This window comes from Ailuropoda melanoleuca, chromosome 14 (genome assembly GCF_002007445.2).
Source record: "Ailuropoda melanoleuca isolate Jingjing chromosome 14, ASM200744v2, whole genome shotgun sequence".
Lineage (NCBI taxonomy): Eukaryota > Metazoa > Chordata > Mammalia > Carnivora > Ursidae > Ailuropoda > Ailuropoda melanoleuca.
In genome coordinates this window covers 88,242,005-88,257,385 of record NC_048231.1, presented here as the reverse complement: position 1 = coordinate 88,257,385, position 15,381 = coordinate 88,242,005, and the positions used below count along the sequence as shown (strand labels likewise).

General features: G+C 35.8%; 1 protein-coding gene across 4 annotated transcripts in view; it reads right to left on the bottom strand.

Moving 5' to 3' along the window:
* Positions 1–15,381, bottom strand: part of WDR7 (WD repeat domain 7) — a 339,096-nt gene that overhangs the window by 237,693 nt on the left and 86,022 nt on the right. For all 4 annotated transcript variants that reach the window (XM_019800741.2, XM_011226266.3, XM_034643188.1 and 1 more), the window contains 2 exons: positions 5,491–6,260; positions 4,113–4,201 (listed from right to left, as the gene is read on the bottom strand). In XM_019800741.2, the coding sequence (XP_019656300.1) occupies positions 4,113–4,201; positions 5,491–6,260 (859 nt within the window). The remainder of the gene's footprint in view (positions 1–4,112; positions 4,202–5,490; positions 6,261–15,381) is intronic.

The window sequence follows — 15,381 nt, the reverse complement described above, 5'->3', positions numbered from 1 at the left end:
CATCAGGAATAAAAATGGTGGTATCATTACAGATATTAAAGAAATTTAAAAGATAATATCTTTTCAAATGACAACAAATTTAAAAGAATTAGAAAAATCGCTAAATATGTACTACTCAATGAAACTGACATAAGAAATAGAAAATCTGAAGTATCACATGAAAATGAAAGAAATTAAACCCAGAATTTTAAAACTTCACACAAAGAAACTCTACATCTAAATCCATCAAATTCTACTGCACATTTATGGAAGAAAGAATGCCAATCTTACACAAATTCTACCTGAAAACAGAAAAAGAGAAAAGATTCCTTAATCCATTTTCTGAAACCTGAAAAATGTAACACTTTATAAGAGCATTAGAAGAAAGTCAAACTGGAGTGTTTGGGTGGTTCAGCTGGTTAAGTGTGTAATTCTTGATCTCAGCTCAGGTCTTGATCTCAGGGTTGTGAGTTTAATCTCTGTGTTAGGCTCCATGTTAAAAAAAAAAAAAAAGGAAGTGGAAGAAGCGAAAACTTTTTCCTGAATAAAAAATATTAAGCCAAATTCAACAATATATAAGATGATAATACATCACAACAAAATAAAAGGAAAAATTATATAATCATCTCAATAGATATAGAAAATGCATGATAAAACCCAACATACATTGATGATAAACACTTAGCAAAGAAATAATGGAAAGTTAATTTCTTAAAAATTACCTGTAAAAAGCATATAGGAAATATGATAATTATGAAAGCTTTCCCAAACGGAAAACATTGGGAATAGAAGTATCCCACATGACTGTTCATATAGTCAAAGTAATCCACAAATAAAGTATTACAAATAATGGGTGAATTTAGCATGACTGATTGATACAAGGACAACATACAAATAAAATCTGCATTTCTGTGCCAGAGGCACAGAAAACAAAACATTCAATAGCAGTTACAAGAATATTTTAAAAATCCTTATCTAGGAAAAAATCTAAATAAAAAGTATGTAAGACCTATACACAGAAAACTATAAAAGAGTTACAATAGCTAAATGAGACCTAAATAAAGGAATATACTGAATTGAATACGTTGAATATACTGAATGAATGAATCCCACAAAGATATTAATTCTCCCCAAACTCATCTATAAATTCAATAAAATTGCAGTTGAAATCACAATAGGTTTTTATAACAACTGAGAAACTAGCTCTCAACTAACAATTGAGATATTCAAAGAAACGAGAATAGCCATGACATTCTTTAAGAATAAGGTGGGAAGACTCTATCTGCTGAATACCAAGTCCTACTACAAAGCTACAGGAATTAAGGCACAAGAATACACAGCAAATCAATGGGCTCAAACAGCCCCAGAAACAGATCATATAGAAGAACATTTTATTTATGACAAGGATGGCACTGCAAAGCAGTGGGTAATGAATCATCTCTTTAATAAATCATGCTGGACCAATCTGGTATTGTATAGAGGAGAAAAATGAAACAGGACCCCTGCTTCCCATTATACCCAAAAATGAATTCTAGGAAGATTATAGATCTAAATAAAAAGGGTAAAACAAGGGGCGCCTGGGTGGCACAGCGGTTAAGCGTCTGCCTTCGGCTCAGGGCGTGATCCCGGCGTTATGGGATCGAGCCCNAAAACAATAAAGCTTCTAAAACAGAAAAATATCCTCATGGTTATCAGGGTAGGCATATCAGGGTAACTTCTTAAACAGGACACAAAAACATTAATCGTAAGTGAAAAAATTGATATATTGAATTCCACTGAAATTGAGAGATGCTGAATTTCAAAGATAGGAGTGAAAGGCAAATAAATATTTGTGATATATATATATAACAAAGGGCTCATATCAAGGATAGTCACAGATCAACCCTTGCAAGTCATTAAAAAAAAACCCAAACAACCTAATAGACACACATGAATTGAACAGGCACTTCACAAAAGAACATATAGAAATGAGCAATAAACATACCAAAAAAGTATTCAACCTTGATGGGAATTGGGGAATGTAAATTAAACACATGAGAGACTCCTACACATACATCAAAATGGCTAAAGTGAAAGAGATGGAAAATATTCAGGGCTGGCTAGCAAAGCCACCAATGGTGTATGAGACTTTCTGTTGCTCCATATCCTAGCCAACCCAGTATTTTCCATCTTTTTCACTTTAGCCATTTTGATGGATGTATATTAGTCACTTACTTAGGAAAACATCATAATATTATCTGCTAAAGCAAAAGAGGGACATATGCAGAAATTCCACTTTTAGTTATATACACAACGGAAATACTGATAAGGTACATTAAGATTCAAATGCAAGAATGTTTGCAGATTTATGAAAAACAATGAAAACAATTCAAAAGTCTATTAACAGGAAAATGGATGAAGAAACTGTGGTCTACTCATTCCACAGAATACTACAGAGCAATAAAAATGAACAATGAAAATGAGTGAACCTCAAACACAGTATCATCGATAAATCTCACAAAAGAAGCCAAACACAAAATATATACTCCATGACTGATGGAATTCATATAAAATTCAAAGCACAGCAAAACTAAACTACAGTGTTTAGGGCTTTAAACTTAGGTGGTATAACTCCAAAGGAAAGAAAGGAAGTAATTTCCCAGAAGTCAGGAGAGTAGTTACTTTTGGAAGGGGGCACATAATGGAACATACCAGCAACTTCTGGCATGATGGCAATGTTAGATTTCTTGGCCACAGACGTAGTTACAAGGGAGTTTGGCATGTAAAAGTCACTGAGCTACATGTTTTTGTTTTACACACTTTTCTGTACACAGATTTCACACATACGCAAGTATAAAAAGTTATCCAACCAAAACTTTTCTATAACATACAATTATTTTATGATAGTTTATATTAATTTTAATCAGATAAAGGGTAACAAAAGGGGTGAGCATGTGGGGTTGGAATGAACGATGGGAGTGGGGGTAGAGAATGTGGGAGCTTATCTTCCATAATTAGAAGCCAACAGACAGTGCCTGAAACTGAAAATCAGGCATCTATTTAAAGATACTAAAGTAAATACCAAATAATAAGCTAAGAAAAAGAAAAGTATTTGTCTTAGGGAAGGGCAAAATTCTTTAAAAGAAAAAAAGAACAAGAAAAAATCTTTAAAACCTAAAACAAACAAAAAAACCAAAACCAAACAAACAAACAAAAAAACCTATGGGAAAAAAGAAGACCCTGAAGTCCCCATTTACAAACAGAATCTTCCTCATCCCATCTCATGCTCACTTCTTCACTTCTACCACATTCTGAGAGAGTCAGCATTAACTCTCGGCCTAAAAGAAAGCTCTCTAAGCAAAAATGACCTCCCACCCTCCAATTCTGGTAGCCTCATTTGCCACTCTTACAATGAACATAAAAGATAACATTGGAAGAGAAACTCAACTTTTTCTTCATCCGCTAATGAAAAACAAAGCTGTAGACAAAAATTAAGATATATAATGATGTAAATAAAAAGAAAGGATTTCCACTTGTGTATTACAAGGCATGAACTGCTGTCAAACAGCAGAATAGATTCAGTATGAAAATACGAATTTAAACGTTTCTAAATGTAGTTTAAAAATAGGTACAACTTTTATTTTTTTTATTTTTATTTTTTAAAGATTTTATTTACTTATTTGACAGAGAGAGAGAGACAGCCAGCGAGAGAGGGAACACAAACAGCAGGAGTGGGAGAGGAAGAAGCAGGCTCCCAGTGGAGCAGGGAGCCCAATGCGGGGCTTGATCCTGAGCCGAAGGCAGACGCTTAACGACTGAGCCACCCAGGCGCCCCTAGGTATAGCTTTTAAACTCAAGATACACACAATTAACACACTAGTGTTGTCAAGTTAAGGTGCCCCTAATTCATAAAAATTAGGTCAAAGACAGTACAATAAAATTATGTGAAATATGCTCATTTATCAGTTTCTAAATAAATCTGATTTATTTTTAACTGACATCTTAATTATCCATATTTACATCTGGAATATAACAACTTTTCTCTCTTTTAACAACATGAGACAAACAAAATGTTATGATTATACATTAGCTATGCCTCCTCAGTTTCTACAGCTGAAATGTCAGGTCAATTACTTAATAAGATTTAATTTTACCTTGTTTAATCTGTCCTTGCACAACATTACTGGAAGTTGGAGGGGAACCCCTTGCCTTAGAAAAGTCTGGGGTGCTTGGTCGAGGTGGCCTTTAAAAAGAAGAAAATATATGTATATATACACATACATCATACTTTCATATTTCCAGAACCATTTAAAATATTAAACTTTCTAATCCCAAATGAATTGCAAAAGAAACATATACATAACATTTTCAATTCACCAATTTTCCAAAAAGATGTTTTTTTCTGTTTTGCATCTATTAATATTTTCCTTTTCAAATCTTAATACATTTGAATAATTAGCAAATAGCAAGTAAATATTTTACATCTACAATTTATGCTTTATACTAATTTAAGAAATATTTCTGAACAGTTTAATGTACTACCACTGACAAATATCATAATTAGTCCTTCATTCTTCGATATTAGCATGCTGAGATTTTAGCTCTCCCTATATTATTGGTCCAAATGAATTCATGGAACAATACAGTGAGTCTAAAAGAATTCATCCTTAAAATCTGAAGAAGGTAATAAGGCTTTAGAAATCTTGGACTCCAGAGGCAGTCTGTCTCATTGTGAATTCTCGTGACACCACTTACTACTTGTGTGACTTTGGACACATTACTTAACCTGTGCCTCAGTTCCTTATCTATAGTAAAAGGATAATAACAGTACCTACCTTGTAGGGTTAAGAGCATTAATGAAATAGAATCTATAAAGTACTTACAACAGAACTAGATACAAGGTAAATACTACCGAGTATTTGGTTTTTCTTAATTTCTCAATATGATCAACCCTCAATAAAGTATGATAAAACCACAGTTTAAAAAGTTGTCTTCATGACTTCTGGAAAATAGGTAATAGCAAATCAGGTTAGATATTCCTGAAATATTAAAATAATACTCACCTACAATTAAAAAGTTGTTTTCTCTCTTCCAATTGAGAAATTCTGACTAAACTTCTCACAAAATTCTGAAGCTAATTACTGAACACCTATCATTCATTACATATAAGTCATAAAGAAGCATTTCAACCAAATATACATTTTGAATTAAATGTCAATGCAAAGTTTAAGTAGATACAATTCTAAGATTATATTTACTGAAGAGCTAGTCTATAATTCACTTACTAAAGCTGAACTAAGTTTAAACAGCTATGTAGTATGAGTAAAGATTAAACTGTGTAATTTTATCATGCTTTAAATCATGCATGCTGTGTTTTAAAATTTCAAGGGAAACACTGAAATGACACAAAAATGCTAAGGTGGGCAGAGCCAAAAAAAAAAAAAAGTAAACAGTGAGAAAAATAAAACAGGTTTTATTCTTTTTTTTTTTTTTTGGAAATGTGAGAATAAAATCAAACTATCATGGTCACACCTGGTAGGACCCTTCTTCATGTGATCACCAATAAAAGTTGCATTGGTCATACTCATTAACGTATTTGCCAAAGATATGATAGACAGGAGATGCTGTGTGGTGACGGCTCGGGACACTCCGTAAGTGCCCTTTCCGACGCTCTCGGTTGCTGGCAGCTTCCTTCCTACTTCTGCTTTCCCATGTGACAGTTTCCGAGCAGGCTGATTATAACCAGGAAGCATCAGGGACATATGACCTCCTCTCGATAGGAGACCAAAAGATACTGTGCAATGCGGTTTCAGCATTCCAAGGCGATCAAGACAAACTTCATCCAGAACTTCATTTAAACCCCAGGCATGAAGACACGACATGAACAATTTTGCAGTGTCCATCGTTAAATTATATTCCAATAAGGTCAACGGTTTAGACTTGCTGGCCCGATACTCTGGATCACTCTCTTCTCTTCTCTGCCTCATCATCTCCTCATCCTCCTCTTCATCATCAAGGAGATGTTCCTTTATGTTCTCTTTGATAGTTTCTTTCACTTGTTGGAAGAGAACTGCTGCTCGTTTTCCAGTTAGAAAAGAGCCCCCTTTGTCTGAACTGCCAGATGCTTTTTGCAAATTCTCTGGGGAAATAAGCGCAGTATTCGGCCTAGAGGCTTCTTCAGTCAGGAGTTGAATAATCAACGCTTCCACATCAAAGAAAAGCACATGTATGTCCGGGTCTGTTAGGTTTGTCTTTATTGCTTGGACCATCAGGGAGTTATGAGAATATTTAGGCAAATTCCCCTGCAATAAACATGTTTAAAAAATGGTTATAATATAAAATGTTTAATTGCATACATTCATGAATGAGCATTAAACACAGGAATTTGAATGCATATTAGGCTATTTAGGTACCTCTATCATTAAAAGTAACACACAAACTTTGCCAATCAGCAGTATGTAAAAGATATGAATTTAAATGAGAATTTTAAGCTGAAACAATTATAAAATGGTCAATTAATTTTTTAAAAACAAGAAAAATTAGTTATTGAAGCAGGGAGTTTTTTTACTCATAGAACAGATTAAAATTTGTTTCAATAACCTCTACGCAAATTCTCTGAGAATGAACTACTGGTCCACCTGAAAGAAGTATCCATTTATCAGGGTGACTCATCCCTTCAGTTGCTGTACCATCAAATCCCTCATTTTTACCTTCTCTCTCTCCCTGTTCACAGATTCTTTTCTCTCAATAGAGAACATGCTCAAGTCTACTTAGATTCTAAAAAGGAGTGTTATCCTTTGACCATGCTCCCTCTTCTACTGATCTCTTTCCCCCTCTACAGACCCTTTTAGCCAAATGTACGGAAAGTAGGAGGCTAATCCAAGGAAACCTCAGTCCCACTCCTCCTTGAGCTCTTTGCATTATCTGACATTATTCCCCTTCCTAACTCTGAACCACCCTTCTCAGCAGTCAGCTGCCCTGAAAACTCATTCTTCCTCCCACATTAGGACTAACATCTGTGGCTCCCTAATTTCCATCATCAGCCAGACCAGCCTCCTGGAGTTTCAATCCTCTACTTACAACTGCTTGTATCTAGATGTCCCATAGCACCTCATGGTCAATGTGCCCTGATGTTCACCCTGCCACTGAACCTGCTGTGCCTCCCAGACCATCAGTGGAGAATCATTCCCCTTCCATTCTATCCCTATACCACTGTCACCACATTTGGACACTTATTTTCTCGTCTCAGGGGGTTCACTGCCCCTAGTCTCTCCTTACTCCAACGCAACTCCACAGAGCCACAAGACTTCTTTCTGAAGCACAAATCCAGTCACGTCACTCTTTCGCCAAAAAGTTGCCATTATTATGGGTTATGAAGAGAAATGGAAAATACAGATTAAAAACTAAATCAAAATATAGGTGAATATATCTGATCTCAAGATGAGAAAGAGCTTTCCAAACATACTTAAATATAAAATTCACTACTATAGGGGCGCCTGGGTGGCACAGCGGTTAAGTGTCTGCCTTCGGCTCAGGGCGTGATCCTGGCGTTACGGGATCGAGCCCCACATCAGGCTCCTCCGCTATGAGCCTGCTTCTTCCTCTCCCACTCCCCCTGCTTGTGTTCCCTCTCTTGCTGGCTGTCTCTATCTCTGTCAAATAAATAAAATCTTTAAAAAAAAATAATAAAATAAAGTAAAATTCACTACTATAAAAATACTAAAAGGTAAGCAAGAAATAGGAAAATGTGCCATAAATAAGACTGATAGGGTTACATTCTATATAAATATTTCTTAAAATCGGCAAGAAAAATACTAATGCCCAAATAAAAGGGGGGGAATACCATAAAGATCAAGGATAATTCACAATAAAAGAAACAAAGAGTCAATAAATATAGGAAAAAACCAGCTCAAACTAGTTGTCAAGAAATAACTGTTAAAATAACCACAAGATACCATTTATAAAATTAGCACACAGTAAACACTAAAAACTACTTAGCCAAAAGTACAATGAAAGTCAAACCCACACACTGCAGGCATGAATTTAAATAGCAGCCTTTTAGAAGACCAATGTAGCAAAATACTTTGCAAGACCTTTAGACAGTTTGATCCAGTGCATTTCTTTCTGGAACTCTATCCAAAATAGTCAGAAATACAGACACGGATTTATGTACAAAGACATTCAGTGAAATGGTAGCGATTATTTTAAGTTGAAGCCTAAATAATCTAACAATAAGGAAAGAGACAAATAATTTAAGTGTAGCCATGTAATAGAATAAATACTGCAATCACTACAAATCATGCTCTCTGGGCACATTTAGCCACATGGCAAAATTTCCTGTTCCAAATTTTTTTTAATACTTTTATTAGAGAGAGAGAGAGAGAGAATAAGTGGGGGGAGGAGCAAAGGGAGAGGGAGAAGCAGACTCCCCGCTGAGCAGGGAGAAGGACCTGGGGCTCGATCCCATGACCCCGAGATCATGACCTGGGCCGAAGGCAGTCCCTTAACCAACAGAGGCAGCCACGTGCCCCTCCTGTTCCAATTTTAAGTGAGATAAAATTACACACACGCACGTGCACACACACAAACACACAGAGTATGGTTCTAATTTCACTTATTTACTGCTTAAGTATATATTTGAGCATGGTGAGAAACACTGGGGAGAAATACATGAAAATATTGTTAATTACATTTTGTGGTGGAATTATAGAATATTTTGTTTTTTCTTTATATTTCCCTACATTTCTTAAATGGTATACAGTCAATATATATTATTTTCATAATCAGAAAATAAAGCTCCAGGATAAAATACAAAATTCTTCAGCACAACATTCAAGGCCCATTACAGTCTGATACCAAATATTTTTCCAGCTTTCACAAACAGGCTCTCACACCATAACCATGGTCTCCTACCCATCAATCCTTTTATCTATTCCTTTTTCTAAAATACTCTTCTTTGTTCTATTCTAATCCCTTCTCTTCCACCAAGACCCTAATTCTCCTAAGGAAAGTTAGTCCGCAATGAATACAGCTCCCATAACATTTTATATCTACTATACATCACAAATGTATATACCTTGGCTATGTTGATATCATTAGGTATTTTACATATTTACATTTTCCTATACTCTATGGGAACTAACTATGTTTAACGCATCTTGTGTAACCCTATCGGTGTACCCAGAAGAATGAAATAAAAAAAATTATAAAATTATTTTAAATTGCTAATCAACTCTTCTATCATAAAATTATAACAAATCCCCTTAACTGGTCTCTCTTCTGTCTCAATCCTTCTCCCATCTGACCATGTTTCTTCCTAGCTGAAGGGGCTTCAATAGCATTTTATAATCCAAGGATACAATCTTTGCAAAGACTTCTTTGCAAAGCACAAAACATCTTCCAAAATACACTGCTGCCTACTCCTCCAATTTCATCTCTAGCCACAACCCCTCTACAGCCCAATTAAATCACTTGCATTTTTTTTATTTTTAATTTTTATTTATTTGGGAGAGAGTGAGCATGAGGAGGAGGAGGGGCAGAGGGAGAGGGAGAAGCAGACTCCTCACTAAGCAGGGAGCCTGATGCGGGGCTCAATCTCAGGACCCAAGAATCATGACCTGAGCTGAACGCAGGCGCCTAACCAACTGAGCCACCCAGGCACCCCTAAACCACCTGTAACTTCCAGAACCATGCAGTGTCACACGTTTGTGCCTTTGCTTATGCCAGGATGATGCTCCTTTCTCATTCTTCTTAAAACCCCTCAAGTCGTACTTTACCCATCCTTTGAAAGGCATTTCCCAGATGTTAACTAGACTTCCTGTAGTGATCATTTCACAATATATACAAATATAGATCATCACGTTGTATACCTGAAACTAATGTAATGTTGTAGGTCAATTGTATGTCAATTAAAGAAAAATGTAAAAAAAAGTCTCAAGTGGCTGCTCTTCCAAAAATTATTTCCATAATTATTACTAATTCTGCCTCCTTTACTTAAACCTCTGTTCTGAACTGAATCATGTTTAAAGGAAGGTAGGAAATAATTTCTAAATCACAGTTTAAGAACCTAAAGAGCGTAAGTAATACAAATTTATATTCTACAAAATATAACTTAAAAAAGCCAAGACTTTCTGAATTTCGTTCCCGTATTTAATTCATTTGTTACACATTTGCCTGTGTTTGTGCAAGACACTGGAGATACAAAGACAAACAAGATGATTTTCTAGTCATGGAACTCAAACCTCACAGCTAGATAATGGCATATAAAGACACCATGATAATGTAGTAAAAATGATGCTCTGAAGAAAGGAGGATTGCAAGGGATGACAGGGACACAGCAGAGAAAGCACCAACTCCACCCTGGGTGACCAGGGAGAGCCCCTCCGAAGGCATAACTATGAAAGGGCAGAGAGAGAGCAAAATGTGAAAAAGGATAAAGGATAAAAAAAAAGTGACAGGATGGATGTTGATGAAGCCACAGATGACCAAGAGAAAGAATGCAAGGGATGGTTCAAAGAGAACACAGGGGTTCACACTAAGGCTTGCAGGCTTGGGAGTCATTAAAAGCAGTGCTTCTCTCGGAATCAGTAGGGCTATTTGTTAAAATACAGCTTCCTGGGCCTGATATCAGGCCTGAATCAGTATGAATAGACCTGAATGGATCAGAACCTGCCTAATGAGAACCCCAGACACCTTCACGCTGCAGTCCAGTTTGAGAACTATCATCTAATGGCTTTTAAAAAGTGGAATAACATGATCAAATTGAATTTTATAGATGTTTATCCACCAGCAATGTTGGCTGAAAAGATCAGAGTCATGACTATGAACTGGAAGGAAACAGAAGCCGTCCAGATGAGGGGAGATAAAAGTATGCAACAGTACTGAGAATGTACAGGTTGGGATGGGGTGAAGAATGTGTACATTACCCTTTTATTTCTAACACCACTGCGCTTTGTGTTTGTTTTCTCAAATGCTGAACGGGTAATGTCAAACACTATGCTTAACTGCTTTGTACAATTTGAATGACAAAGTTATTTGTAATACATTATATCTAATATATTATTGCTATGAAAATTAATATTGATAGCTACCACATACTAAGTTGCTGCTATGGCCCAGGCACTATGCTGGGCATTAGGGTTCGTAATACCACAGAAAAAGGTAAAACATCATCTTTTATCAACTGTAGATAGACTGGCATGTCACTACGTATGAGGGAATAGGTAACAACAACATCAGATAAAATCAAGAGCCCACCATAGTACATTAGTAAATATTGTCTTTCCAGTAAAGATCTACAAAATTCTAATAGGAGAAAGGGAGATCATTACTACCAAAGCATGTAAAATCAAGCATGTTTGGTCAGGAAATTATTGAGGCAGCAAGAGTGGCTTGAAGAAAAAAGAAGGCAAGAGTGAGGACACAAGGTCAGCTTTTAAGCTCTCTCCTCTGATGTCAACCACATCTGTGCCCCTTTCAGCACCCCAAGATCTGCTCTGGTTCTGTCTCTTTCCGGGAGGTGTGCCAGCAGACAGCCCATGTGCTTGGACAACTGAAAGGTTATCTAGTGTCTGGTACTACGATATCTGGATGTGATTGTGTGTGACTCCTCTTATCACAACCTCTCAGTGCTGCTGATTGTGTCACCATGGAAAAACTGTACCTACGAGCAAGCCACAGTCAGAAAAAGAGGGTGAAAAACAGAAAGCATCAATAAAAGCAGATGAGAATAGAGGGAGACTGAAGGAAAGAAGGAGAAAATGACTCATCCCCAAGTCCTGCATATGACCTGTTGACACCTGTCAATGGATTTTACTGACTTAAAGGCTTATTACAACAAAATACAGATACCTAGCAAATTTGTGAGGGTAAGACTTTAGCTAAGATGGCAGAGTTGATCACAGACCTGTTTGATATTCTAATATGTCAAACTAAGATTAGCTAAAGAAAAAAGAGCAGAAATATCTATCAAACTCCAAGGATCTCTTAGCTTAATCATAAGATACACATATCTAGAACAAACTAACGCATTCAAATCATCTTATAGTCTTAACAATTTCACATACAGATTACCTAACCTTGGAAATTCTTTACCAGGAATGTTAGTATGCTTGTTCTGTCACCTTTATTAAGAACATCTGAAATGTGAGCTTTCAAATTCCCTTTTACATTATCGTGGCAGAACATTAAATTCAACAAATACTCCTGTGGAGTGTCTATTATATGCAAGATGCTTGGAAGAAAATAAAGCCTTTGTACTTAAGGCAATAATTTCAAAACTTACTTGAAAAAAGGCAGCAAGAAAAGCTAAATCATAAAATATATCCAAATGAAATGGTCTCAAATTTGCTAGTAAAACTCAATCGTAAATGCAAAGGACACACAATGTACTTAAGAAGCTAGTAAGACAGATCGATTTGACATTTCCATTGTAAGTGTTAAGCCTATTACAACGTTATATTTTCTGTATACAGAAAACACAGATTTAGCCATTTCAAATACTAGATAAAGAACTTGACTTAAAATATTACAGAAATGCAACAATAGGAAAAAATTATTGGATTGCTTGCTCATCACTGCAAGCAAACCTGTGGCAATCACATTAAGAGTAGCAGGTAAAATTGTATCCCAAGTGAAAAACCCAAGGAAAATGACAGAACTATGATCAGGAGATTAATCGTTATTCAAGCCCAGGTATTTTTCAGCATATACACACACAAGCACACGATAAGCAGCACTGCCGGCAACAAGAAAACAACTTACAATCTGCAAAGGAGAAAATGTTGATGTATCCTTGTTATAACATTTATCATTATTATATATTTGAATACATGCTAGGTTAAATCACGTCTGCTGAAACACCTGGTAGCTTTGTCCCCAATACTGACGTTATAATGATATTTTAAGCATATGTCATTTTATACGATGACTTAGAGAAATTTAGAATGTTGGCAATATTTCACTCTTGCATTATTCACTTCAATGGTCCTGATTTTAAAACTTATTTCTGAATCATTTTTTAATGTCACAGTTTCAGGACTATTTCTAAAGTTACCTAGTAAAATAATTTTTTTTCCTGAAAATGCATGGAGTCCAATCTATAATACCAAACAGTCCAAATTTCTACCTAAACATAACTTTTATTTGTGCCAGTGAGCATTAAACACCTGCTGATTTGGGGGCACATGGGTGGCTCAGTCAACTAAGTGTCTGCTTTTGGCTCAGGTCATGATCCTGGGGTCCTGGGATCAAGCCCCACATGGGGCTCCCTGCTTGGTGGGGAGCCTGTTTCTCCCTCTCCCTCTCCTGCTCCCCCTGCTTACGCTCTCTCCCTCTTGCTCTCAAGTAAATAAAATCTTTAAAAAGAAAAAACCCAGCTGATTTTGATGCTAATGTGTAAAGCAGACAAGTAAGTGATTTAAAAAAAAAAATCTGAATCTGTATTGAAACCAGAGATCGAGGGATACTAAGACTAAGAAATGTTGTATATCTAACATACACACACACACATACACATGTGCACATGTGCTTCTGTAAATATCAACACTGAGTCCTAAAATAGAATATAGGAAAAATATGTATTCACCAAATAATAACATTTTACAAAATAATTATTTAGGTGTCATATTTCTAATGCATGATCTAAATAATTCTTTATTTCCTAAGTACGGTATAAAGAACTGGTTTATCACCTAAGAATATTTTGGTAGGAAAAATTAAACAAAAATTTTATTCTTGATTACGGAAAGGATATCCTACTGAATAAAAATCTTTAGGGATGGCTGGATGGCTCAGTCAGTTAAGCGCCTGCCTCTGGCTCAGGTCATGATCCCAGGGTCTTGGGATCGAGTCCTGAATCAGGCTCCTTGCTCAGTGGGGAGCTTGCTTCTCCCTCTGCCTGCTGCTCCCCCTGCTGTGTGCTCACACGTGTGTGCCTTCTCTCTCTCTCTAACAAATGGATAAATAAAATCTTAAAAAAAAATAAATTCTTACAAAGAACTTCTGATGCATAATGTTAAATGCAAAACATTCAATATGAATAAAAACACACTGTTGTCTTAATGTGCTTTCAAAATATTCTAAAATTAGTTAAGGGAAAATCCACCATTTACTATAAGAATATGTGGTTTTAATGTTAATGATTTTAAACTACAGCTGACCCTTGAACAACACGGAGGTGAGGGGCACTGAGTGCCCCTCTCCCACATGCAGAAGAAAATCTGAGTGTACCTTTTGACTTTCCAGAAACTTAACTACTAACAGCCTATTGTTGACCAGAAGTCTTAGCAGTAACATAGAGTTGATTAACACATATTTTGTATATGTATTAGATAGTGTATTCTTACAATAAAGCTAGAAAAAAGAAAATCGTAAGGAAAATATTTTTACAGGACTATACCGTATTGAAAAAAAAATCCACATACAAACGGACACACACAGTTCAAACTGGTGCCATTCAAGGGTCAACTGTATTAGGAAAAAGGAAGGAAGGGAGGGAGGAAGAAAGGGAGACCATCAAGAAAATGTGTAAGACTGAAATGGATATTTGGTGCCCTCTGCTGTTGTATTGTTGTTACTTAATACTAACAGGGTAATAGAGTTCTCTCTCAGAGACTCCATTTAAGTTAAAATTAGACAATACACTTATCTTAAATATTTGATTTTGGATAGATCTTATGACTTGGCATGGATGACAATATATTCAGAGCTGATATTATTTCACTTCCTTCCATGTGTTTTCATTAACAAATATATTAAAAAGCATAAACCAAAAAGGGATATTTGAGAGGTTTCAAGGTTTAATACTATACAATAATCTATGTCACATGACATAAATAAAATGTAAATTACTCAAAAGTTAAGTATACATATTAAATATAAACACTTAGGTCATGCCTGTTATAGAGATATCATCTAAAAATATTTCTACAGGTCATATCTTACTGGATAATGTTTGAATAATAATAATGCCCAAATGGTATTCATATATTAAGAGATTAGAAGATTAATATATTAATCCATAACACCAGCACAAAAGACATTAAGTTGTAACTCTTCCCAAATGGCCAAGTCACCAAAATCACAAGACCAGGAGCCCTGGGGGCTGGGGGCTTGGACACCCCCACTACTGCATTAGAAAAGTCTTTATATGACTCACTTAACGTCCCCTGCATCAATTCTGTCTCCTAAACAAGCGAGATACTGCAAACAGTCAACAGTTAACACAACAGTATTCCCTTCACTGGTAAAACTTGGACAATAAAACCCAGCTCTTATCTCAAATCAATGTTAAAGATGCATGTGAAAATAACTGAAGGAAAGAAACTTAAGAAAGAAACTCAGAAAGAAAGAAGGAAAAAGAAAGAAAGAAAGAAAGAAAGAAAGAAAGAAAGAAAGAAAGAAAGAAAGAAAAAGAAAAAGAAA